Source organism: Xenopus tropicalis, chromosome 7 (assembly GCF_000004195.4).
Source record: "Xenopus tropicalis strain Nigerian chromosome 7, UCB_Xtro_10.0, whole genome shotgun sequence".
In the NCBI taxonomy this organism is placed as follows: domain Eukaryota; kingdom Metazoa; phylum Chordata; class Amphibia; order Anura; family Pipidae; genus Xenopus; species Xenopus tropicalis.
The window spans coordinates 56,277,558-56,305,016 of record NC_030683.2 but is presented as its reverse complement, the minus strand read 5'-3'; the positions used below and the strand labels follow the sequence as shown (position 1 = coordinate 56,305,016).

The following is a 27,459-nucleotide window of genomic DNA, read 5'->3' as shown; positions in this document are numbered from 1 at the left end:
AGAGTGGGTGCTGTAACAGGAACAGCGTGGTAGTCGTGTGGACACTGATCCGATGCGTGCTGTGGCAGTGCTGTGTATCACTAAGAGAAGGCGTGTTTCTGTATGCACACAATAGAAGGCATGCTGCTGCATGCGCATGACAGAAGGCACGAAAACTGCCCTTGGACCGATTCGGCAGCTAATCGGCCCGTGTATGGGCACAACCGAGCGGCCTGGCCGACTGATATCTGGCCTGATATTGTAAGGGTAGCCAAAGCTAATCCATTTTGCTCTACCCACATATGGTGTTTTTGACATGGGTAGGGATTTAACCTTTTTAGTGCCACAGGACGTAGAATCTACGTCCTGGGTACTAAAGGACCTAAGTGCCACAGAACGTAGATTCTACGTCCTGGGGCACTTCCGGGTTTTGGAGCGGAGAAGTGGCTTTTCAAGCCGCTCCTTCGCTCCCCGCTCGTTCCCCAGCCTCCAGACAATAGTCAGAGGTGGGGAACGAGTGGCCCCTGGGGCCATGCCTGGATTTCACGATCACCTTCTGCCTTTCTCTGCTCCCCCCCCTGCTGGCCCCCCTGCTTCCTGCTGCTCATACTCACTGCCGACTGCTGCCTGTGTGTCTCCCTGCAGATCCACGATCTCCTACACAGGTAAGTGGCAAAAACACACAAAAACACACATACACACACATAATACACTAATAATACACTAATACACACTTATACTCACATTTACACACAAACACATACATTTTAGGGGAGTTGGGAGATTTCAAACATTCACAACACTTACACTTACACACACTTACTTGCATACATGCACACAAAACACATTTTACCTAATGTACACACACACTTACACACTTATGTAATTTTGTAATTTTTTTTTTTTTTCTAATCGCATCGTTTTTATTCCTGCCTGAAAAAAATGTTTTATTGCCATTGCGGATAGTGTATTCGCTAACCGCACTGCGCAATATCTTTTGTGTATTATTTTGGTGTTTCTACTACATTTTCTGTGATTTTGGTGGATTTTGGGGTATTTTACTGCATGTTTAGCCATTTTATAGCATTTTCAGTTATGCATAGTTCTTGTTCGCTTGATTTTCAGAAATGTCACAAAAACCGTTCTGTTTAGCATAGCTTTGTAGTTTGGTAGTTTGTAGTAGAAAGTTTTATTTACCCATTTTTGTTTTGTCAGAATGTGTACTTTCGGAAAATATATGGTTTTCTAGGGTCTCCTTACTGTTAGGGGGTCTTATGCCGCATAATGCACATGCCGGTAGCTTATATTGCAGTGTATACACTTTGTATGCACTAACTTCCTTTTGGGGTCTCTAAATGCCAGATACATCGGTGATCCTATGCACAATGGGCATCAAACTGTTCAGCGGATGTATTTACCCATTTTTGTTATTTCAGAATGTGTACTTTCTGAAAATGTATGGTTTTCTAGGGTCTCCGTAGTGTTAGTGGGTCGTATGGCACATAATACACATACCGGGTGCAAAAACTGCATGAGCCGAAGCATCTTATGTGAAAATTCATATGCACTATTTTTACTTGGGTGCCCCTGTACCCCACATAGTTTGGTAAATCTATGCATATAGGGCATCAAACTGTTCAGTAGACCCCTGGCGTTCATATTTAAAATGTTTTATGTTGATACGGTACAAAATGTGGGGGTACATAATGGGGTAAAATGCAAGCTTTGTGACAATTTTCAGAAATGTCAAAAAAATCTTTCTGTTTAGCATAGCTTTGTAGTTTGGTAGTTTGCAGTAGAAAGATGTATTTACCCATTTTTGTTTTGTCAGATTGTGTACTTTCGGAAAATGTATAGTTTTCTAGGGTCTCCTTACTGTTAGGGGGTCTTATGCCGCATAATGCACATGCCGGTAGCTTATATTGCAGTGTATACACTTTGTATGCACTAACTTCCTTTTGGGGTCTCTAAATGCCAGATACATCGGTGATCCTATGCACAATGGGCATCAAAGTGTTCAGCGGACCCTTGGTTTTCATATTTAGGGTGTGTTTTCTTGGTACCTAATGTTATGTGGGAGATATGGTGCTTGAAAGTGGAAGATTTGATGTGATTTTCAGGTATTTCACCAAAACTAGCAATTTTGGGAAAGCACTGCGACTCTGTAGTTTGGAGTAGAAAGACATGGGTACCAATTTTGAATTCGCCCGAATGTGTACTTTCCAAAAATATATGGTTTTGGGGGGTGTCAATGTATTTTTTTGGGTTTTTACCCCACAGAAAATGCAGTAAATGTGTTGAATTTTCAGTAGCTAAAGAGATCTCCAGGGCAATTTGTATGCACTAACTTCCTTATGGGGTCTCTAAATGCCAGATACATTGGTGATCCTATGCACAATGGGCATCAAACTGTTCAGCGGACCCTTGGCTTTCATATTTAGGGTGTGTTCTTTTGGTACCTAATGTTATGTGGGAGATAAGGTGCTTGAAAGTGGAAGATTTGATGTGTTTTTCAGGTATTTCACCAAAACTAGCAATTTTGGGAAAGCACTGCGACTCTGTAGTTTGGAGTAGAAAGACATGGGTACCAATTTTGAATTCGCCCGAATGTGTACTTTCCAAAAATATATGGTTTTGGGGGGTCAATGTATTTTTTTGTGTTTTTACCCCACAGAAAATGCAGTAAACGTGTTGAATTTTCAGTAGCTAAAGAGACCTCTGGGGCAATCTCTATGCACTAACTTCCTTATGGGGTCTCTAAATGCCAGATACAGTGCTGATCCTATGCACAATGGGCATCAAACTGTTCAGCGGACCCTTGGCTTTCATATTTAGGGTGTGTTTTCTTGGTACCTAATGTTATGTGGGAGATAAGGTGCTTGAAAGTGGAAGATTTGATGTGTTTTTCAGGTATTTCACCAAAACTAGCAATTTTGGGAAAGCACTGCGACTCTGTAGTTTGGAGTAGAAAGACATGGGTACCAATTTTGAATTCGTCCGAATGTGTACTTTCCAAAAATATATGGTTTTGGGGGGGTCAATGTATTTTTTTGTGTTTTTACCCCACAGAAAATGCAGTAAATGTGTTGAATTTTCAGTAGCTAAAGAGATCTCCTGGGCAATTTGTATGTACTAACTTCCTTTTGGGGTCTCTAAATTCCAGATACATCGGTGATCCTATGCACAATGGGCATCAAACTGTTCAGTGGACCCCTGGCTTTCATATTTAGGGTGTGTTTTCTTTGTACCTAATGTTATGTGGGAGATAAGGTGCTTGAAAATGGAAGATTTGAGGTGATTTTTTAGAATTTTCATAATTTTTTATAGAAAATGCTAAATTCAGTAAAGCATTGCCGTTTGGTACTTAGGAGTTGGAAGACATAGTTACCCATTTCGGATTCGTCAGAATGTGTAGTTTTCAAAAATGTATGGTTTCCTGGGGTAAACCTAATATTCCAGGATTTTTGGCTTTGGAATGTAAAGTATGCCGTATTCTGCTGTAATGCTTTGAAAATTTAGTAATTTACTGCTAGGAGTTTTTGATCTATAGAAGTCAGAAATCTCAATAAAACTATACATATCAGGTATTGGCACGTTCGGGAGACATGAGGCTTTCCAAATCAGTTGAATTAATTTCCATAAAATAAAACGTGTTTCTGGTATAAATCCTTATATCATGAAAAATAGCATTTTTTTTTTTTTTTTTTGTATTTCAAGCTCTAAATCTTGTTCCAGAAGTGGAAATACACAAAAACTCAGGTAGATTTGGAAAGCTCAGGTTCTCCTGAAAAAAACAATATATAGTTTGCCTACCTAAACTTAACCCTGCCCCCAGTAAAAGCCCCTACATTGAGAGAGCACAGAATGTTTACAAAACGTCTGGCACTGGGGGGAACTGAAATGACGAATTCGGCTGGCACTTAAAGGGTTAAAGAAACTTACACCCATTTAAGTGACTGGTCAGCTATGGAAACTTGCTTTTAAGAGACTCTGGTAATATGTTGAGGGTTGTGTGCTAATTTAAAATGTGTAATTTTAAAGGGGGACTATCATGAATTGGAATCTGCTTAACTTAGCTCAGTTCTGACTGGCAGATTGTATTCTGAGCAGAGGAATGGTTGTGGTCCAACCATTCTTGACTGACATCTAAAGTTCAACACCCACCTACTTAAAAAAGTAGTAATCCTTTATATAATATACAGAGGGTTTAACAACGATCAATTTTAATTACAAAATTACAGAAAACAACACACAAAATTGTAAAATAATACATACCACAAAAATGTGCATATGCTAAAAGATACACACAGGTTAGCTGATCCACTTGCCAAAGATGATAATTACCCCAACATTTCGGCAAAGAGCCTTTCTGAGGGGGAATCCTGATGCATAAGTTAATGTGGAAGATATAAATACCCTTTCTAATTAAACAGCAATTTTTCTCTGACAGTGAACACCTGTCTTACTTCCGGGTACGCAACATCATGTATGGCAACGTCACTTCCGCAGGAACACTTTCCCACAGAGTAACGCGGCCTTTTTGTGTAATTTAGCGCACACAGGCGCGCAATTTCACGCAAGTGCATATAGGCGGATTATTTCATGCACATAGCAGGTACTATTAGCATGTTAACCAAACGCGTATCATAGCAACCAACAAGTTACCCTTATTCAAGAAAAACATCATTAATCTCATAGCGCAAAAAGAGGGATATTTATAAAAATAAACCGTACATATTTAAAATATAGCATTATGATGGCACATCATTTACTTAGTGAGGGGCATAAAATCCTTAAAGGAGAAGGAAAGGCTAGTAAAGAGTTAATCTCAAAATGCAGGCATACCTTCAGTTGTCTCAATAGTGCCCTTAAGTCTCCCCATATTTCACCTGTTCAGAAGATCAGAAGACAAACAGGATGAAAAAACGCTGAGCTGGGTAAAGAAGATTCCCATAATGCATCGCTCCTGCAAGACTTGGCGACTTGGACTGTAGGCAGCAGAGCGGATCGGGGGGGGGGGGGTGCAGGCGACAGGTGCTTCTTTGCTGTGTGGCTGGCTGGCAGGCAGGCAGGCGAAGCGGGGGTCGGGTGCTTCTCTGATGTGTGGCAGGCAGGCAGGCGGAGGGGGGGTCGGGTGCTTCTCTGATGTGTGGCAGGCAGGCGGAGGGGCGGTAGGGGGCTTGGTGGGTGGTGGTGGAGGAGTCAGGTGGTGTTAGAGAGCTGCCGGGAGCTGCTTCCATGTGGAACTTAGTCACCTTGTTCCTAATAAGCCAAACCTGCTGTGACTCATCACATGGGACCCAGCACCCAGGTAACACGGATCCCTGTATTCCACTGGGATCAATTCTCTAGGGGGCATGGGGATGGGCACAACATGGGGATTGTGGTCGGGTGCCTGTGCACTTATTTGCTGTGTGTGTTCACTTGCAGGCGGAGGGGGGGGGGGGGGGGAGTCGGGTGGTGTTGGAGCATGTGCAGTAGAGAGTAGTGAGAGAAAGGAAGTGGGCATCCCTACTAAAGATGGCGGCACTGGTCACTGAAACTAGTAGGTAGTAAGTGTAACTCTGTAAATCTTTTATTAGGCAAGTATAGCGTTTTTACACAGCAATAGTAGTACTATTTAATATTGTGCTTAATAGATTTTGACTTTCCTTGTCCTTTAAAAATAAGAACAGGGGTAAAAGTGAAAGTGCATATTCTGGGAACTAAATATTACACATAAAATTAATAAATAAGCATGGCTTAATAGGTAAACTGCTAATATGCGTAAAGATGTTTTTCTTGAATAAGGGCAACTTGTTGGTTGCTGTGACCGGTTGCTATGATATGAGTTTGGTTAATATGCCAATAGTACCTGCTATGTGCGCAAAATATTACGCCTATATGTGCATGAGTGAAATTGTGCGCCTATGTGTGCGCACTAAATTACGCAAAAAGGCCGCGTTACTCTGCGGGAAAGTGTTCCTGCGGAAGTGACTGGCATACGTGACGTCACGTACCCGGAAGTAAGCCAGGTGTTCACTGTGAGAGAAAAATTGCCGTTTAATGAGAGAGGGTATTTATATCTTCCACATGAACTTATGCATCAGGATTCCCCTTGAGACCTTTCTCAAGGGGGAGCATGAGCTCTTTGCCGAAACGTTGGGGTAATTTCTCATCTTTGGCAAGTGGATCCGCTAACCTGTGTGTCTCTTTTTGCCTATGCACATTTTTGTGGCATGTATTATTTTACAATTTTATGTGTTATTTTATGTAATTTTGTAATTAAAATTGATTGTTGTTAAATCCTCTGTATATTATATAAAGGATTACTACTTTTTTAATACTACCACTGTGCTTGTGTTTTCTGTGTGCAACCCTTACTCTATTTGAAATTATTGTCTTAGGCACCCTATACGGGGGTATAATTTTTTTTTGCACCAAACACCTATATTGTTGTTTTTTTGACTGTGAAGTGAGTGCCCTCAATTTATCTATATTTATTATATAGAGTAAGTGCTACAGACTGACCAGGTGGGCCTGATAAGGACTCAGCTGGCTAATCAAGAAGCCTAAAAGCCTGGCTGGTCAGTCTACAGAAGAGCCCCGACAGAGACAGAGTGGTGAGTGTGAATCCAACATAGAGGAATCTAAGTGCCTGTACACACACAGCTGCCTGGGTAATATTGCTGCAATTGATGTGGTACTGTCGTTGGTATGGAGGAAGTCTCTTTTATACACTCTTTTGTTACACCTGTATCTGTCTAAGTAAGATTTGTATCTGTATGAGTAAATTGCAGAAGGGTGACTGGTAGCTGTCTGCTGGTGAGCAGAACAAAATCCAAATGCAAAAGAGCCTAAAGTGCTGTGTATATGTGGATATAAACAATGAGCTGCTTTACTATATGTATAAATGCAGCTTCATCAACACCCAGCCCAGCCTGGCTCGATTTCTTTACTTTCCCTTTGCACATATATGCTGTTGAGTGGTGTGGCCTCATAACATAGCACAGCAAATCAGCTTTCTGTCACTCACAAATTTCACTAATGCAGACCAGGGAGCCAGCAGCGGCAGATTTGTTAGTCGGGCGCCCCGAAGGCCGCCCTCTGTCCCTCGCCCCCCCCCCCGCATGCGCGAACGCGTGATCGGCGCGCACCCCCCCTCGCGATCGTGCATGCGCGGGCCTTTCCCCCACTGCTCCGTATGCGAGTGTAGAGGTCCCCACTGCTCCATATACAAGAAAAAGTTTGACATTTTGGTGCGGTGGGGCGGCATGCCGCCCCCAAATTTGTGCTGCCCTAGGCCTGGGCCTTTGTGGCCTTTCCACAAATCCGGGCCTGGGAGCCAGATATTCTGGAGGGTGGGGGATGGGAGGCTGCTTCAATAATTAGCCATAACTTTGTAACAGTGCAAACTTTTTTTCGCTTAAAAGCTTTATCAAGGCAAATCTGGAGGGTGCCTTGATAAAGCTTTTAAGCGAAACGCGCGTCGGCGTTTATACTCTATACCTATGATCCTAGTGCCGAGGTAACAAATATTGAGTAGTAGGCACAAGGATCTTACTGACCTTAATAATGGGGACGATTTTTTGTACTCTTTGTGTGATGTGATACGGGACTGATTGGGTTTCGTTCTGTTAACAATTCCTGTGCCGAGGTAAACTGTTTAAGTAGTAGGCACAGGAATACTATTTCCTTAACTAACAATATAGATTAGCTGTTCGTGTCTGTGTTAATGTAGAACACAGTGTTAGTTACTTCAATGCGATCCTGATATCGAGTTACGAATATTGAGGTGCAGGCACGGAAGCACCAATTAAGGGTGTATTGGGAGCTGCCTGAGCTCCGGGTAATTTCGGACGGATCGGGATTGTTTGAGCTCCGTGTTATTGTTAACGGCTGGGAGCTGCCTGAGCTCCACGTATCTTTGAACGGCTGGGAGCTGTTAGAGCTCCGTGTAATTCTAAAACGGCTGGGAGCTGCCTGAGCTCCGGGTGCTTTCGGACAGTTGGGGCTGCCTGAGCTCCGTGCAAATTTGAACGATCGGGAGCTGCCTGAGCTCCGTACGGCTGAGAGCTACCAGAGCTCCATGCTACTTGGAAGGGTTCTGTTCGAGCTCCGCGTGAGCCCGTAGCCTAAGCACCGGGAGTGCTATATTAAAATACTCACCCCCTGTACGACCAGGGTAGCGGGGGAAGTCGAACAGCGATAAATATACCACATGTAAGTCTCAAAGTAATGGTAGTCAAACAATGAAAAGTGACAGTTCTGGGTGTTGATTGCGTGGTCGGTGTCTTGCGGGCTTAACGAAGTGTTTCACAGTGGGCTTAGCCCGTTTAATTGCTTAACGATTGCCGAACATCCAGATCGCTAAGTTGCCCTCCTTGACATCAAGACGTTACTTCCAAGGGGATAATCGGGGCTGCGAATGCGAAGTACCGTATTGCTCTTTTTTCCCTGTATGACTAAGTCAGGGTAACTAGCAAGGCAGAGTTTGATGTAATCTGCTATTTAGTGAGATCTGCCAAACTTTGGGTACTATGAGGGTCTGATGTTAGTACACTTTACAACACTAGCGTGCCCCATGAATTGTGGCGAATAGGTGGCACTAATGGCTTATCAGTAACTAACTTTATGTGACACAAGTGTTGCCCAACGGCTTTATACTATCTCGCAGTGTAATAGGTTTATGTTTCTGGAAACAGGTCATGTCGCCATAGTTAGAATCTTACGCAAACTATACGCGTTTAGCTACTACTTATGGTAGAGTCCGAGGAGCTTGATTTCCAGTATATTTATCACTTACCTGACATAGTGAATTAATGGTGGCACTCTGGCCACTATTTAAGGTGAAATTAGGACCCCTTGGATTTCCAGTGTACTTGATACTTACCTGATATATTGAACTAAAGCAATGTCACTAATATGACACATCCTACAAACTTATTGGTGTGTGGGGATAATATGTCACACCATCAGTTATAGTATGTTGTGACCAAGATACATTTTTACACACAACCTGGACAACAATAACTGGTGAGCACCTAATCTCACACAAACTGTGGCATTATTTTTTATTACATATAAAAACGGAAATATAAGAAGCACTAGAATAAAAATTTGGGAAATAGATTAAGATACTTACTTCTGTCAAGTTAATCTGAGTGGTACGAACCCGATACATTTGTTGCAATAAAGTACAAGTCCCCTCCATTTAATCAGGGAATTGGTGTTTTGTAACACACTTGCTACTTACTTGTTAGATTTAATCAAAATAGCAACAAACCCTGAGATAGCTCAAAAGAGAGATCTTGACCTACAGATCTGTCAGTGTGACCCTTTCTTAGGTATAGGGTATTGATTTTAAATCTCCTTCTTGTCTTCCCTTATTTTAAAACCGTTTTACTTGGTATATAATAAAGATTTGTTTTTATGATTACTTATAGGTGTGCCAGATCAAATGTGTTCTTTTTTCTTTTTCTTGCCTTAATCATTATTACACACTGAGCACCCTATACTTGAGTTGTAGTGCGGGGTTTTTCCCTCAATATACATAAACTTCCTGTTTTGGACAGAATGTAAGCTAGAGTGGGTGATCCCTTCAGAAGACAGAGGAGAAAGCCTGTCATCAGCACTGATTCTGGGCTGTTGCTTCAAAACTAAACATTTTAAATAATAAAGATGAATAACAAAATTTTTTTCTCACAGGGGCTGTTCAAATTCAGACTATTATAACTCAGACCTTTATCAAGATAACACAAACTGATAATAAAATAATGCCACCAAAAAAAGTCCAGTATTTAGGCTGGGCATCACAATATATTTTGCTAATTATGGAGAGTGCTGCTGCGAATTGTTTTTTTTATCTTTGATATACATCAGTGCTGTCCAACTTCTGTGGTACCAAGGGCCGGAATTTTTCTGGCCTACGTTTTGGTGGGCCACTCCCTTTTTAAGCCACACCCATATTAACACGAAGATTTTTAACACCATTTGCACATAAATGGTGGTAGCACACTAATTAGACAAATGGTTGGTGCTCACTGAAGGAATTGTAAAACTGAAGTTTTAGTAAAAAATCGTAGTACAGGTATCGGACCCCTTTTCCGGAAACCCACTATCCAGAAAGTTCCAAATTACAGAAAGGCCATCTCCCATAGACTATAATCAAATAATTCCATTTTTTTTTAAAAATGGTTTCCTTTATCTTTGTAATAATAAAACAGTACCTTGTACTTGATCCCAACTAAGATATAATTAATCCTTATTGGAGCCAAAACAATCCTATTGGGTTTAATTACTGTTTAAATATTTTTTTTAGCAGACTTACGGTAGGAGATCCAAATTACGGAAAGACCCCTTATCCCCCAGGTCCCGAGCATTTTGGATAACGGGTCCCGTACCTGTACAATCAATTATCCCTACATATAATTTGCTTGTCTAACTTTGAAACATGATGGAGCCCGTGCTTCAGAAATGTATTTAGACACAAGCAATTTTAGTGTGTGGACAAACGCACAAGTTCTCTGGAAAACACCAGGTCCCTAGCATTCTGGATAACGGGTCCCATACCTGTAACAAATGCAGAGATCCATAAAATAACACAAACATGCATTTGTAAAGTACAAAAAAAAACTGACATACTTGCTTGTTTCTTTCACTTTTCCAATGCTTGTTAGAACATCCCGAATGTAGAAATGACGGCTCAAGTCTCCATCCTGCATAAGACAGAGACTTGCTTCATGAACAATGTGACATTAGTGTACACAGGATGTATTTGAGTAAAATGCAAATATTTGTATTAATATGTTTTATACAATGGTTTGTCAGCTGGATAGTAGTTTATAAAGTAAATGCATACTGTGCATTTAACTGCCACAGTTTTTCAAAAAGTATGATCTAGTCAGTAAAGGTTCATTCTGCCACAGAATTAAATATTTAAATTTTTAAATGTAGCAGTTGGGTAGTGGGGATCTAGCTTTGAAACCCATTCCCTCACTTCCAACTTGTTCTACTGCTTAAATCCATGTCTCAAATGGCAAAGAATAAGTGGACCCTGGGTTGTATAAACTCCAGGGGCTCAGTACACAGCAGACAAAAAACATATATGCGGTTGTCCTTGCACTTCCTGGGCCACATGACAGCCTCCCTGCACAAAAGCAACACACACATATGTTGTACTAAATGTAGAAAAAAGGTGACCAGGAAACAGAAATTACGGTAAGTAATAAACCATTTCCTGTTTTCCTAGTCACCCATAGCATGCATTCACCAATGGGAACCATCAAAGCTAACATAAAGGAGGGACCTCAAGCACAAAATGCAATGAAAGTAAACAACTTTTACAAAAAAACAAAACAAAAAATATTACAGAGAACCCCTAAATCTTTTGTAAAGGATTCGGCCGAATACCGAACCCTAATTAGCATATGCTAATTAGGCAGTTGAAGGGTTCAATTTTCAACTTCCGTGTTTACGTGACAGAAAGTTAGTTAGTAAGTTAGGTTGAAAAAAGGCTTGCGTCCATCACGTTCTACTATAATGCCTATAAACAACCTGCCTAAATTCTAGTTGATCCAGAGGAAGGCAAAAAACCCCATCTGAAGCCTCTCTAATTTGCCAAAGAGGGGGAAAAAAATTCCTTCCTGACTCCAAGATGCACTTCCTGACTTGTACTAAGAGCTATCTCCCATAACCCTGTATTCCCTCACTTGTTAAGTAGCCATCCAACCCCTTCTTAAAACGATATAATGTATCAGCCAGCACAACAGATTCGGAGAGGGAATTCCACAACTTCACAGCTCTCACAGTAAAAAATCCTTTCCGAATATTTAAATGGAACCTCCCTTCTTCTAAACAGAGTGGGTGCCCTCGTGTCCATTGGAAAGACCTACTGGTAAATAAAGAATTAGAGAGATTATTATATGATCCCCTTATATATTTATACATAGTTATGTCACCTCTTAAGCGCCTCTTCTCCAGTGTAAACAGACCCAACTTGGCCAGTCTTTCTTCATAACTGAGACTTTCCATACCCTTTACCAGCTTAATTGCCCTTCTCTGGACCCTCTCTAATTCAATAACGTCCTGTTTAAGCACTGGAGACCAAAACTGAAAAGCATATTCTAGATGGGGCCTTACCAGCGCTCTGTAAAGGGGAAGAATAACCCCCTCCTCCCGTGAATCTATATCCCTTTAAATACAGCTCAAAACCTTGTTTGCCCTTGCAGCTGCTGCCTGGTATTGCCTGCTACAGCCAAGTTTATTATCTACAAGGACTCCAAGGTCCTTCTCCTTTATGGATTTCCCTAGTGCAGTCCCATTAAGGGTATAAGTGGCTTGCATATTTTTACATCCCAGGTGCATAACCTTACATTTATCCACATTAAATCTCATCTGCCACTTAGCTGCCCAGATTGCCAGTTGGTCAAGATCCTGCTGCAAAGGATGCCACATCCTGGATAGAATTGACTGGTCTGCAGAGTTTTGTGTCATCTGCAAACACTGATACATTGCTTATAATACCCTCCCCTAAGTCATTTATGAACAAGTTAAACAAAAGTGGACCCAGTACAGAACCCTGAGGGACCCCACTGAGAACCTTATTCCAAGTAGAGAATGTACCATTAACAACCACCCTCTGTACCCGATCCTGTAGCCAGTTTTCTATCCATGTGCAAACGACTTCACCAAGACCAATAGACCTTAGTTTAGAAAGCAGTCATTTGTGGGGAACGGAATCAAAATCCAAATAGATGAAATCTACTGCATCCCCACTGTCCAGCTTCTTACTGATCCCATCATAAAAAGCAATTAAATTGGTCTGACATGACCTGTCTTTCATAAAGCCATGCTGATTACTGCTCATGTGATCCCTTAACAAACCTTCAAATAACTTGCCCACCATGGATGTCAAACTTACAGGCCTATAATTGCCAAGCTGAGATCCTACTCCCTTTTTAAAAATAGGAATGACATTAGCCTTCTTCCAATCCCTTGATACCATACCTGAGGAAAGTGAGTCTGAGAATTCCAGAAACAAAGGCCACTGTAAATCTGACCCTAGCTCTCTCAGTACCCGAGGGTGTATTCCATCTGGCCCGAGTGCCTTGTTCACATTTACCTTGTGTAACCCTTTAAGCACCATATCCTGTGTCAACCACTGCATAGTTGGAGCTGATGCAACAGTGCAGCTATTGGGTGGGACTTGGCACTCTGGCTCCTCTACTGTATACACAGAAGAAAAGAACTGGTTAAGCACATCTGCCTTTTCTGTAACCATAGTTACTATAACTCAATGGGGCCACACCCTCAACCTGCATCTTTTTACTATTTACTTGTGAACTTTTTGGGGTTAGTTTTGACAATAAGACATTCAACTTACAGTGTCTGCTGAATGTATGCAAGGACGACCACCTGGCCGCTTTACAAATTGCGGAGCCCTGGCTTCTGCCGCCCAGGAGGTAGCCAATGCTCTGGTGGAATGAGTTCCTGGGCACCTATCTGCCTGCCTTCTAATAAGCTAGCATAATGCAGCCAATAATTCATCGACTGATGGTCGCCTTTGGAGGTGCCAGACCTCTTCTTGGGCCTCTAGGAATAACGAACAACCGCTCCGTTCTCCGCCAAGCCTTTGAGATACAGCGTGGACCAAACCCAGAGAATGCCACTCACATTCCCGTTCAGTCTCTGGATTTGGACAAAATGATGGCAAAGTAATTTATATGTCTAAATGAAACTGTGACACAACCTTCGGCAGAAATTCAAAAGCTGGCTTCAAAGTAACCTTGTCTGGAAATGTAACCATGTCAGGCTCCCTTGCTGAAAGGGAATGGATCTCACCAACTCTGCAAGCCGATGTAATTACCTCCAGGAATAATACCTTTAATGTGATGTGTCAGTCTGATGAACTTTCTAGGGGCTTAAACGGAGCTGCTGCTAATACTTTCAAGACTAAGGGCAAGTCGTAAGGAGGAATCCTTGGTTTTACCACAGGCTTTAGTGTACCAGTTTAGCAACACAACTTTTAGAAATGTAGTTTACCATTTAGAACAAGATGCAGCTGATGGTTAGTGAGAGCACTTTTATTACTAAGGGAGGGACTTGCCCAGTGGTCTCCAACTTGCCAATCTATGTATACAGGTATAGGACCCTTTATCCAGAATGCTCGGGACTAAGGGTATTCCGTATAAGGGGTCTTTCCATAATTTGGATCTTCATACCTTAAGTCTACTGAAAAAACAATAAAACATTAAACCCAATAGGATTGCTTTGCATCCAACAAGGATTAATTATATCTTAGTTGGGATCAAATACAAGGTACTGTTTTATTATTACAGAGAAAAAGGAAATCAATTTTAAAAATCTGAATTACTTGATTAAAATGGAGTCTATGGGAGACAGGCATCCCGTAATTCAGAGCTTTCTGGATAATGGGTTTCCAGATAAGGGGTCCGATACCTGTATATGTTAACCTTTTTCATCACTATTTGCGGCGGCAATCAAAACAAAATGGTACTGATAGCAAACAAAAGATTTAGTGTTCAGTTATGCAGAACTGTAAACTCACCTGACTTTCTAAGGGTTTGCATTAGGTTTGGCGCAATACTTAGGGGCCCATTTATAAAACTCTGAATTTTGGATGTTTAAAAGCACGATTGGAAAAAAATTTGAACTAACCACGATAATTTCTGATGTGCGTTAATTGCGTGAAAATTTGTGTCGTGGTCGTACAAAAATATTGTGGTGCAATCAGAAAGTTACAAAATTTTGTTGCACAAATTGATTCAAAGCACGAAAAAGTCGCGGAATTTAAGAAAATATTGTAGAAAATACGCAAAGTTTTACTTAAAGGAGAAGGAAAGGCAAAATCTATTAAGCACACTATTAAATAATACTACTATTGCTGTGTAGAAACGCTATATTCCTGGCTTGCCTAATGAAAGAATTACAGAGATACACATACTAGAACTTACATACTTGTTTCAGTGAACGGCGCCACCATCTTGTCCAGCGTGTCTTTATGGGCTGAAAAGCACAAGCCAGCTCCCCGCTCCTGTCACAAAGATTGTGCAGCTCCACAAAACCCCCCGCTCCTCCCACAAACCCCCACAGCACCTGCTCCCCCCGCTTCCCACAGAGCTCGGCGACGCTGCGTCGCCATGGCAACCGGACGCTTCTGCCCTCTGAGCATGCGCCGCCTGCAGTAACAAGTCGCTAAGTCTTGGAGGTGCAATGCATTATGGGAATCTTGTCTACCCAGCTCAGCGTTTTTTTTCTCTGTTTGGCTTCTGATCTTCTGAACGGGTGAAGTATGGGGAGACTTAAGGGCACTATTGAGACAACTGAAGGTATGCCTGCAGCTTGGGATTAACTCTTTATTAGCCTTTCCTTCTCCTTTAAGGGTGAAATGCACCCTTGGCCTTAACCTAAGAGATCAGGAACCAATCCAAGGCGAGTTACAGCAATTACAAATTCAAGCGCCATCACTCAGCTTTTATAAAACAACATCCACTGTAAGAATAGTAACCTATATGCAGGGCAAAACATACAGAACTGCCCTTAATTGACATCTATAACTATTGCTTGAAAGCACAAGTGGTTTTAGGGCAATGATTCAACAGTGGCCTCTGTCACCTGTGCTTAACCTCTCTCAGTACTGGCAACAGATCTCAGAAAATACCTTTGCATTGGTGTCAGTGTGAATTGCACTTTACAGTGAAAGATAAAACAAACAAACAAACATGCTTTCATGTGCAAAATAAATAAATAACTTCTTAAAACAGAATATGCATCACATTGTTACAACTGCACAAAATAAAGAAACACCAAGAAGAGGGACTTGTTCACAGGAGTTTACAATCTCAATCTGAAGAGAAACAAGGGTGGAAGTAACATATGTGGTGGCAGTACAGATGTCAGTATAAATACTGGCAATTAAAAAAAAAAAATCAGTTAATCAACTAGTAGTGTTTATGTGTGATGTGTTAGGAAGATAGGCAAACAGATGAAGAAGACTTTAGGTGGCCACACACGTGGCGATCTGACGATGTTTCGTGCGACCATCGTCGCACGAAACATCGTCAGATCCGCCACACACCGTTCAGGGCTGAAACAGCAGATAAGGAGGTAGAAACAATAGGATTTCTACCTCCTTCTGCCGATTCAGCCCTGACGGCAGATTTTGGTCAGGCGCCTTCTATGGCGCCCGATCAAAGTGTTCTAACCTGGCCGATCGGCGAGTCGACCGATATCAGCAGCTTCCTGCGATATCGGTCGACTCGCCGACATGCCATACACGCACCGAATATCGTACGAAACGAGGTTTCGTACGATATTATCGGTGCGTGTATGGCCAGCTTTAGTTTAAAACTTTGTATGCATAGGCTGATGGTCCAGGGCATATTTGCTAAAATGCTCAAAATCTGACATAATAGTAATATTGCCCAAAATCCATTTGTTAATTCCACTTACAAGGCAGGGGAGACATGTTGTTACAGCATCCCATTCATGCATTAAAAACACTGAAGCCCATAAGCCAAGAAACACAGGCATCACACATTAGCAATGATAGAGAAGCCACAAACGTGGACTAACAATACAAGCCTGTATAATTAATAATAATAAGCACCGATGAAAGAATATAATCGGACCCAATAAGGCGATATTTGCTACTATGGTGCCATGTTCACCTCAAAGAATTCGTGCTGCCGCTTAAATCGAATAACCTGTGATGAACCGGCCTCCTTCATTTTCAGATCATTCTCAACGGACAATACCGCTAGATCTCGCACGTTTACCAGCTTTGTTTCAGAAAGCGAAGAAACCAACTCATGCGAAATCATTTACTCTAAGTTGTCAATGTTCTTATTCAATTACTAATAACAAAAATCGACACTGTCCAGAAACATTCTACACGTTTTTAAAACTAAACGTCACAGATTTGCTAGTTTTGTAAGTCACGTTCCACGTCTTCCTATTTCCGGATACGTTTGCGTTCCAAAACTCGTTGTGCGTGCCCGCCTGTGAAAGCGGGTTATTACTACAACTGTAACTGCAAATTATTGGAGGGGTTGTTCTCTTTGGGACCAGAGAAAGTGCTTTTCCACTGAAAATCCCTGTGCGCTGAGGTGAGACTGGAATAATTGTTCCCTAAATGCCATTGTCAATGAGGTCAAGTCTGTGAAAATATAATTGTTCTGAAATCGCTAGGTACCTGCCCCTGCACACATCAGGTTTGCTTTTAAAATTATTAATTTTGATGACGGAATTTTAAGGCAGGAAGTTGTAATATACGGTTTCAAGTTAACCCTCTGTCCGAATAATAGGATGCTTAAGAACAACGAAGGAAAAAAAAAAAAAGCTTTGGCCATGGTATTACTAACGTGCCTTGTAAACAAGGATTTTGCAAGAAAAAACACCTCAGTAAAACAGTAAATATTTCTGACTCTTATCTCATCCAGTCTCTTCTGCAAACCACTCTCTGGTTGCTAAGGTAAACAAGGCCCTAGCAACCAGATATGGACCTTAGATTGCAAGCTTCTCTAGGGCAGGGACTGATGTGATATAAATAACAGTAAATAAATAAAACATAAGAGCATTCCCTTACTATGTGCAGGGCAGGATGCAATCTGCAATGTTTTCTGCAATAGAGCACAAAAGGCCCATTTTCCCTGATTAGGCAATTGGGCAACTTCTACTAGCTGCTATTTTCCACATCATCTTTTGACTTTTTTAGAGCAAGAAAAGGGTTACCACAAATGTGTCAAATGCATAATTTTACCTCATTTAGGAAATGTCATTAATTTTTGGTACTTTTGTTACATATCTCCAGCCTTAGCCACTCTCTTTTATTATTGATAAATTCAGCTCTTAGCTCCCCTAATCCTGTTGGGATATTACCAATTGTTTACCATTTATTTTTTTCACAACACCCCAGCCCAGTTATACAGACATAGTTATTTCAGCTATCGTGGAACTCAAACCATGTCTATTTAAGGGACTGTATTTCCTCACCAGCTGAAATGCCAAAGGTTGCCCATTTCTACACTAGTCATACACAGTGTGTATAAATAGGCGGATAGATATATCAATACATTTCTTTTACAAATTGCATTTTTTAGCTGTTAAGACAGCTAAACATAGGCCATCCCCATATGGTATACAACTAATCGGCCCCCTTGCCAATGGACAGATACCTAACAAAGGAACCATAGTTTCTCTTCACTTCTTCATCCTTGTCCTACCATCACATCCCTTTGTCGCGCCGCGCACCATCTGATTACTTGTGTCGAACCGGCATATCCTTGTCCTTCGACACAAGTACACTCGAGTATAAGCCGAGGCTTCCTTTTTTAGCACATTTTGAGTGCTGGAAAACTCTGCTTATACTCGAGTATATACGGTATATATAATAGGGAGAGAGAACAGAACAGTGTGGAGCACACTGTCACCAAAATAACATCCCTGGGTGCAGGGTCAAAAAATAGACATATAGAAAAAGAGTTTTGGAAGTAGTAGTCAGCACAACACCTTGTATTTAATTTGTAGCTTGATAAAAGGCCACGCATGGCCTGAAACGTTGCTGTTGTTTGCCCCTGAAATTTGCAATAAAGGCATTTTAATTTAAAAGATAAGAGGTGCTGTTCCGGATCGTTTGTATATAGAAAAAGAGTACCGCACGCTCAGGGACTCAATTTCGAGTACAAACAGTACTTTTCTTCAGGGACGAAACCAAATATATATGTAATAACAGCGCAATATTTTCTATCTGTTCCCAAACCCAGCACTATACTTTTCTCCCCAGCCCATGGTCTCTAATAACAATTTATTTGCTAGAAGGCTAAGGTTTAACTCTTTCTGTATGGTCGGGTCTCCTCTCATGGTCTGTGTTATTTACCACTAGGTTTGAAACCAGTTATTTTCATTGCCCGAGGAATTAAATATTCATAAAATAAATATTAATAATATTGATATATAGTTTTTTTGCCGACAGCGGACAGAATAAGTAAAAGTGTTTTGGCCCCGCTGGTCATTCTTGTAGCAGTATTTGGGTTCACTCCTCATATTGCTCACTGTGGTGGCAGGGGTACATAGTTAACCAGGTACCTGGTTGCATAGTTTTTAACCTGCAGCAAGAAACGTTTCATAAGTGGGCAGTTCCACAGACAATGCATTAAGTCAGCTGGGGCTCCTTGAAATTTGGGGCAATGTTCATCCTGTCTCATTTGGGCTTTAAACAAGGTTAATGGGGTTAGGTAAATCCTATGAAATCGATTTAACAGCAATTTCCCTGTATATGCTGGATGGTAAAGTATACCATATTTGTTTATATGCTGTCAGCATTAGCTTTATTTCCATTCTGTCTAGGTTCGCTGTCCATTGTCTTGGTTGTTTTGTTAGTTTGTCATAGTCTATGTTTTCCAGTAAGAACTTATAGTTAAGAGAGATGTCTCCTCTCTCGCTGCTAGGGTTCCTGAGAATGTTGTCAAGAGTGTTGTTCCAGTATTTTTCTGCTGGTATATATCTGTGCTTGCCAGAAGGTAAAAAAATTTCTGGCAATCAAATTAGCACTTGTTCTGGAATATCCCATGGTGCAGTTGTTCTATCACCTCCCTAAAGTACATTAAGGGTTTAATTCCACCTAAAGGATGTCCAATTGTCTCTGGTATGAATTCTCTTAATGAGAAACTATCAGAGCTAATTGATCTGTACTTACAACCCCTTGTATTAAGACTTAAATCATATTTGAAAGATACAACATGTGATACAGCTATTAGAGGATTTTAAGTGGAGATCTGATTATATCTATAACATATCATTTAGATAAATATAGTGACTACTCAATTGCTATTAAATATTTTATTTTGGAAGCAATAGACTATCTATTACATCACAACTTTTTTCAATTTGATGGTGTCTATTACCTTCAGAGATGTGGGATCTCAGTCGGTGCATAATTCGCACCCACATAAGCCAACCTCTACATGGGTTGGTGGGAGGAGAACCACCTATGAAGGTAGTGACACCAACACAAAGGCTATTGTTGTCTACAAACGTTATATAGACAACTTTATATTTGTATGGAAAGGTGAAGGGTCTACAATAGTAGACCCTTCACCTTTCCATACAAATATTTATAAATTTTAAATTTAGATCATTGTGATTTAAACTTTCTAAAAAGCAGGTAATAACCTGCTTTTTAGAAAGTTTAAAGGAGAATGCAAGTCAAAATTTAAAAAGCATACTGCCCAATAGTCCTCCCATTGTTTAGTACAAACGCCACACTTTTGGCTCACCTAACCAGATATTTACTCAGTCACACTTACTTCACATTTTCTAGAACAGGCAGCCATCTCTAAAAAGGTATTCTCCCTTCCTTTTTCTCCTTGCTTCATACTGCACATGTGTTTCATTCCCTCCCCCCTCCCCTCTGCCAGATCCGCTTCTGATTGGCTGGTGGGCATGTGTAGCTCAGAACAGGAGATAGGATCAAGTTACACACATGCTCAGAGAATAGGAAGGCCGCCGCTGGCAGCCTACAGGAAGGGAAGAGAGATTTCAGTGATGTCACTGTAGTCTTCACACTGCTGTAGGCTGCCAGCACCATATCTCAGAGAAGCAAGCAGGGATCTGGGAATTTAGATATGCAGTAAGTACTTAAAAAGAATGCCTTTAGACTTACTTTTAATTTATATTAACCTTTCATTGTCCTTTAAATCACAATGATCTAAATTTAAATTTCACAGGTCACTGGAATGAGACTAGTATCGCCTTTTTGGATATAACACAGTCACATTTAGATTTAAAAATGGTTACCACTGTTTTTAAGAAAGAATGCACAGGGAATGCAGGTATTGCAGGTATACAGAGGTATTACAGGCAGCTTCTTGTCATCCAAAGAATGCATTTAGAGGCATCCCTACTGGACAGTTCTGTAGATTGAAACGTAACTGTAGTTCAGAATCTGATTTTATAGATAGAGCACGTGGATTAAAAGGTAAATTAATGGCGAGAGGTTACTCCAAGAATGATCTAGACAGCGCTTTCAATAAAGCATTAAATAGGAACAGAGAGGATTTGCTTAAAAATAAAAAAAAAAGAATAAAATTGCATTTATGTTTACTCCATACAGTAATCAATTCAGTCAAATATATTAAGAAACATCTCCCTATTCTATATAATGATCCTAAACTACGACATGTCCTAGGAGAGAGATGCAAATTTGTTAGCAAAAGAGCACCCACATCACCAAGTGAATCTAAACGTGATAGAGTAAGAGGCAATTGGCTACAAGTGAAAGGGATGTATCGATGTGGGTCCTCACGTTGTATCACTTGCTCTAAAGTATTTGTATCAAAATGTTTCACAAGTACAAGCACAGGAAAAAACTATAAGATAAACAGCTACATTGTAACACCGCAGCTTCAGTGTATCTACTAACTTGTATGAACTTTAACATTCAATATGTAGGATGCACAACCAGGCCTTCAAAAAATCCCATAAGAGAACATATAAACCAGATTGCCTCTAAAAGTGAATTAACAGCAGTGGCAAGACACTTTAAACTCTGTAATGGAGGATAGGTATTTATGTTACGAGTTCAAGGTATTGATAGTGCTATCATAAATAACAGAGGAGGTGATATTGTAAAGAAATTACTAAATCTTGAAGCTAAGTGGATTTTTTTTACTTAACACATAGGAACTACAAGGACTTAATGTTAGATGGGATTTGAGCTGTCATAAATAACCTGTTTCTCCCCATCTCTTTTCTTCTCTTTTCTTCTATTTGATCACCTGTTAATGTAAACTTATCCTAAATGAACCATTCATTGATTTGAATTTGACTAATCTAATATTTGATGTACTTAATGGATGTTTGTATTTTCGCATTACTTTATTACTGGTATATTTATATTGGTTTTAATTTTAATTCTATAAGGAAATTACATCACTGCACAGAGGACCCTAGGACCACACAGTCTCTGCATTAGGAAGTGAGGCTGCTGGGTGGGCTGCTGCAGCAGGAACCTCTTACAGCAGACACGAGTGTGAAAAGCCGCCGCAGAGGGAAACCCTTTTCTGCCAAGAACATAGGTACTATGTGCTTGGCAAATAACTATTTTTTAAAATAACGTAGTACCTACATGCTTGGCAGGGAACGGGTTAATGCAAAGTATAGTTTCACTGTGACATTTGCTTAAAATAACAGATAACGCCTTTGCGACTGCAATCTGCCAAAACTTGCCTGTCATACATAATTTTTATATTTTCCTCATACAACTGTATTTTGGAAAATACACTGATGAATTAACAGCACAATGAAATGTAATATTAGCATGCAGGGTATGATGTAGATAATGAGATAAATAAATTGCTGATGTTGTAGCATATTTTTTTGGCAAAATGTTGTTAATTTTGATATTTGAACTTAAGTAAATATTTGCTTGTGTACGATTCATATAAAAGTAGATGACTATAAATACTGTGATAATATCCTTTTAATTGTCTTTATGTGACTAAACTATAGTATTTTAAAGAAAATAAATAATAATTTAAGTATGGACCCTTAATCATTACTAAATTGGCTTCTGCTGTACAGTAAGAATAATAAGTAGACTGGTTTAAAACTTTTTGTGCTGTTTGACTATTTTTATGAAGTTTTTATATATGTGCATGTTCAATCTGTCTTTCCTAGATCATTCACTATGAGTGAATTTCGGATTCACCATGATGTAAATGAGCTCATCAGCCTTCTGCATGTCTTTGGATTAGAAGGGGCGGAAGTTTACATTGATCTTCTGCAGAAAAATCGTACTCCCTATGTCACTACCAGTGTTTCTACTCATAGTGCCAAAGTAAGACAATTTTTTTGCATTTCTTACTGGGTAAGTCTTTGGGTGGTCACCTTATGCAAAGGTGAAGGGCACTGGAAAGACAAGGTTTCCAAAGGTGCAACCCTAAGCCTGCATCATGCCTCCACCCCAAGCCCAGCATGTCAGCTTGTTCTAGAGCAGTGCTGTCCAACTGGCGGCCCGCGACCCCCCTCTGTGTGGCCCCCCACCTGTCTGGCTGCTTTGATGGCTTACTCTTGTGTAAGATTTAAATGGTATCAGTACTGTGAGTAACTGCCCCCCCTGCATGGTTCTCACCTCAGATTCAGGCTGTAAACCCTCTGTATTGTTTAAAAATGTAATCCCCTGTGTTGTTCACACCTTTTAATCCCTGCATTGTTTACCCCCTGCAGTGTTCACACCTCAGTCTCAGGCTGTAATCACCCACATTGTTCCCCTGTTCACACCTCAGTCAGACTGTAAATAGAGCAGTAGAAACCCATAAATAATCCCTGCACACTACAAAAAGAACATATACTGAGGTGGTACTGCAATTAAAACGTTTTTTAATATATAGTTATTGTGCAGACTGTAGGAGCAGTGCCAGCATTGTGTCACTGTATGCTGCCTGTGTGTGCCATATACACAGGCAGCATAGGGCAGGCAGAGTATGGTACACACAGGCAGGGTAGAGCAAGCAGAATATGGCACACACAGGCAGGGTAGGGCAAGCAGAGTATGGCACACACAGGCCAAGTATGGCACAAACCAGCCAAGAATCGCACACACAGTCAAAGTATGGCACACACAGACAGGGTATGGCAGGTTTTTGCTGTACTACAACCATTAATATGGGTATGGTTATGTGATAACACGGGTGTGGTTTCAAAAAGGGGAGTGGTCAAAACTGGCTTCCATTATCGGCCCTCCATCACGTAGGTCGGAAAAATTCCGGCCCTCGGTACCACCCAAGTTGGACAGCTCTGTTCTAGAGCACTTGAATCTCAACATGTGAGAGATTAAAACAGTCCCATGTTCCCAGTTTGAATGAACAAGCAAGTGCAGATGCTGCCTTTTGTCTGGGCCTTTGTGGCCTCTCTATAATTCCAGGCCTAGGACTTTAAGTTAAAGGGAATGTAAACCCTGCTGCACTGACTGCTCAACCAAACTTTACTCAGTTGTTTTTGGACTACAAATCCTAGAATAATGTAACATGTAATGAATGTTGAGGCATGGTGGGAGCTGTAGTCCAGGAACACCAGGGTTGTATTGTTAAAGTAATACTGCACAATAAAACATTTCCAAAACTTTTCCCTTAATCTATACAGCCAGCAACTGCTGTGAAAAATCCTCCTGTAATTAGAATTGAAAGCATTAAGCACAGTTTCCCAGTACTGAACAAGTCTGTCCTTTCTCCCCATGTCTGATTCCGGTGTCCTATAATGAGGAAAAAAATGAGATAATTATCTGTATATGTGTATATGTCGGGCAAGATAACAGCCCAACATAGTGCTGGGAATCGGCATTCTCATTTGGGGATTCTGTTGCATTTACAATGAAGTTTTTTGATCAGTAGAATTCTCATTTGTGAATCTATATTGCATCTATAATTAGTTTTCCAGCGACTTCTGGGAACTTTACCCTCAAATGCATTATATACAGGTCCTGACACCTGATCCCCACTTTCCCTTCCAAAAAGCAGGTTACCTAAAGCCTGAAGTATTTTACTGGTCAAAATTAGCTCAGAATTTGCTTTGCTGTTAAAAACAGGGTGCACTATTAATTACTAATAATTAGTTTGTTTTCAGGATTTGATCTGCTTGCAGACATCCTTTCTTGTTACATTTTATCACCAGTGAATACAATTCAAGGTTTTGGGAAATGTTCTCCAATTTATAATTTTTGGCTAGCATTTTTTCCTAAAAGGCAGGTTGGGAAAATCATTTATTTTCACATTTTCTCAGTTGTGAAAAAATGTTTTCACATTTTTATTCAAATTTTCTTTATCTATTAGAATTAAGTCTAAAACAGCTGGAATTTTCTGAGCTTTTTCTTGAAAACGTTTCACCACTCATCCGAGTGGCTTCTTCAGTTCAAATGACTGGTAGGTAATTTCCCGGCATTTAAACCCTTGAGGGTAGTACAGTCACAGGCATCCAATCATAATGGTTCCATGCTGGCATAAATAGCCTCTTACACACCTCTTTCAAACGATCTGTCCTCTCAGTCCAAAATATGCATGTTACTACCCTCAAGGGTTTAAATCCCAGGGAATTCCCTACCAGTCATTTAAACTGAAGAAGCCACTTGGATGAGTGGTGAAACATTTTTAGGAAAAAATTCGTAAAAAGTCCAATTGTTTTAGACTTAATTCTACTAGATACTGTATATCATAACCTTCATGAATGAGAATCTTCATAGTCAAATTTCCTAGGTGCAGGGATTTACCATAAATTTGCATTGTGATAAATTTCCCACAATATGAAAAATGTTTGGAGCAGACATTGAAGTTGCAATCTGTAAGTTACAGCTTGGACAAATGTTAGTGCAGTATTTTGTAGCCTTTGTGGAATCTTGAATAAATATGCAAAATTGGCTTTTTTTTTTTTAAATTAGATTTTATTTAATATATGTTTAGCCTTTTAAAGGAGAAGGAAAGGCTAAGTCACTTGGGGGTGCCAAAATGTTAGGCACCCCCAAGTGATTTAATCGCTTACCTTGTACTACAGGCTGGTGCCCCTGTTTGGAGAAAACTGCACCAGCCCGGGGTACCTGCAGGGTGCGCTTCCTCCTTCAGCATTTAATCTGCGGCGCAATTCCTGGGCTGGCGCATGCGCATTAGAGTGAAAAGCCGACTTTGTTAAAGGTCGGCTTTTCACTCTAATGCATATGTGCAAGTGCGCCAACACGGAAGAAGGAAGCGCTCGCAGCTTCCCTGGGCTGATGCGGTTCTCTCTTAACAGGGGCACCGGCCTGGGGTACAAGGTAAGCAATTTAAGTCACTTGGGGGTGCCTAACATTTTGGCACCCCCAAGTGACTTAGCCTTTCCTTCTCCTTTAAAAGGCTAAACATATATTAAATAAAATCTAATTTAAAAAAAGAAAAAAGCCAATTTCAATATTTATTCATGATTTCACAAAGGCTGCACTAATAATAGTGACAGCCTTTCCTTCTCCTTTAATTGCTATTTTCTCAATATTAAATAGGTTATTGTTAGTGACAAAATCTGTCATGTTTCTCTTCGAAAAAATTTGGAAACTGCTGACAAATTTGCTTAAAGTGATACTGACACTAAAACTACTCTTCAAAATATTAATGTACATTAAAAGTTACCTATAAGTCAAGTTGATCGTTTTTTGCTGATAGGGCTGCTTTTGAAAGTAATCATTATTGAAGTTCCTGAACCTGACTGTTTTGCCAACCTGACTGTCCCTTCCCAACCTGTCAGTTATAGCTTTGAATGCTAACAACCTACTGCTGCATAAATATGGCAGCTCCCTCATAGAGGGGACCTTGGGGATCAGATAGGTAATATACAATTATTGGGCAAATACTTTTTTCTCTGGTAATTCTTTTTTTTTTGCGGAAAATTTTTGCCGCAGTTTCGCGAAAATATTTGCCAATTACAAAATGGGGAATTGCGAATCCATGGTAAAAAAATTAGTTCATCACTAGTTATTGTGTTGGAGGTAAGTTCATTGATTGAGGCCAGGTGAACCTGACAAAGGGGCATGCCCCAAAACATTGTGTTAATAATAATAAACCACAGGAGAACATCCCCAAGCAAGTGTTTCCGTGTGTTGGTCCTGTTTGTGCATGGACATTGTGGAGGGTGCCGTTCTCTCCCAGTACTACAGCACTGGCTAGCCTTGACAAGATGTGTCTGTGGTCATTTCATAATAGCATCCAGGTGAACCTTTCTTTAATGTTTTGTTTTATGTTAAGGTTAAAATAGCTGAGTTTTCCAGGACACCAGATGATTTTCTCAAGAAATACGAGGAGCTAAAATCAAAGAACACTCGTAATTTGGATCCACTTGTGTACCTTCTTTCAAAGCTAATAGAAGATAAAGAGGTAAGAGCATAACCTAACGTTGCCAGAAATGTTTAGTTAAAGAAGAAATGTCTTGTTTTTTAGGGGTGCTAAATCGCACATGTGCAATTGCTAATACTATACTTACTTACTATAACTATGCTAACTTATGCTATAAGTTAAAAATGAAAGCAAAAATCTGATCTCAATTAACCTCCTTTTTTCTATCTAAAATTATTCTAAATAGCGCCAGAATAACATGCCCTGCATTCAGTATCATTATGTTACAACACAAGCAGCTCATTTCAGCTACTTTCTAATCTCTGTCCCCTTTTCTATTCTGAACTCTCCTCTTCTCTTTTTGTCTGGGAAGATGGTCAAAGTGGTGCTTACTGCACATAATTATCTGATGGTGAGGCTCTCTTGGTTAGTGCACATGTGCTCCTTCCCAAGGTATGCATCATAATGCAAACCCTTTGCTACTTGTCATTAGTGCATGCGTCTATTCATTCGCATGTGCATACAAATGTACGTGCATCAATTCTAATGTGTCTGCACGCTTTCTGCATTGCCTTTGCCTTTGTTACGACACCAGAGGAAGTAAATGGCACTTATTTATATTTCTATCCTCCTG

The 27,459-nt window shown here is 40.4% G+C and overlaps 2 protein-coding genes across 3 annotated transcripts in view; one reads left to right on the top strand and one right to left on the bottom strand.

Moving 5' to 3' along the window:
* The window catches only part of znf511 (zinc finger protein 511), a 45,514-nt gene extending 28,604 nt beyond the window's left edge, over nt 1-16,910 (bottom strand). Inside the window, exons 1-2 of the mRNA XM_002940308.4 lie at nt 16,650-16,910; nt 10,603-10,676 (exon numbers count right to left, since the gene is read on the bottom strand). Coding sequence (XP_002940354.2) covers nt 10,603-10,676; nt 16,650-16,802 — 227 coding nt within the window. The 5' untranslated portion in view covers nt 16,803-16,910. The remainder of the gene's footprint in view (nt 1-10,602; nt 10,677-16,649) is intronic.
* Nucleotides 16,911-16,983: 73 nt separating this feature from the next.
* tubgcp2 (tubulin gamma complex associated protein 2) overlaps nt 16,984-27,459 on the top strand; it is a 119,699-nt gene continuing 109,223 nt past the window's right edge. The window contains exons 1-4 of one of the 2 annotated variants that reach the window (XM_012967068.3): nt 17,000-17,087; nt 21,901-22,055; nt 22,657-22,816; nt 26,739-26,867. In XM_012967068.3, coding sequence (XP_012822522.2) covers nt 22,667-22,816; nt 26,739-26,867 — 279 coding nt within the window. In that variant the 5' untranslated portion in view covers nt 17,000-17,087; nt 21,901-22,055; nt 22,657-22,666. Of the gene's footprint in view, nt 17,088-21,900; nt 22,056-22,656; nt 22,817-26,738; nt 26,868-27,459 lie in introns of both variants that reach the window. The other variant, XM_002940307.5, reaches the window with a different exon arrangement.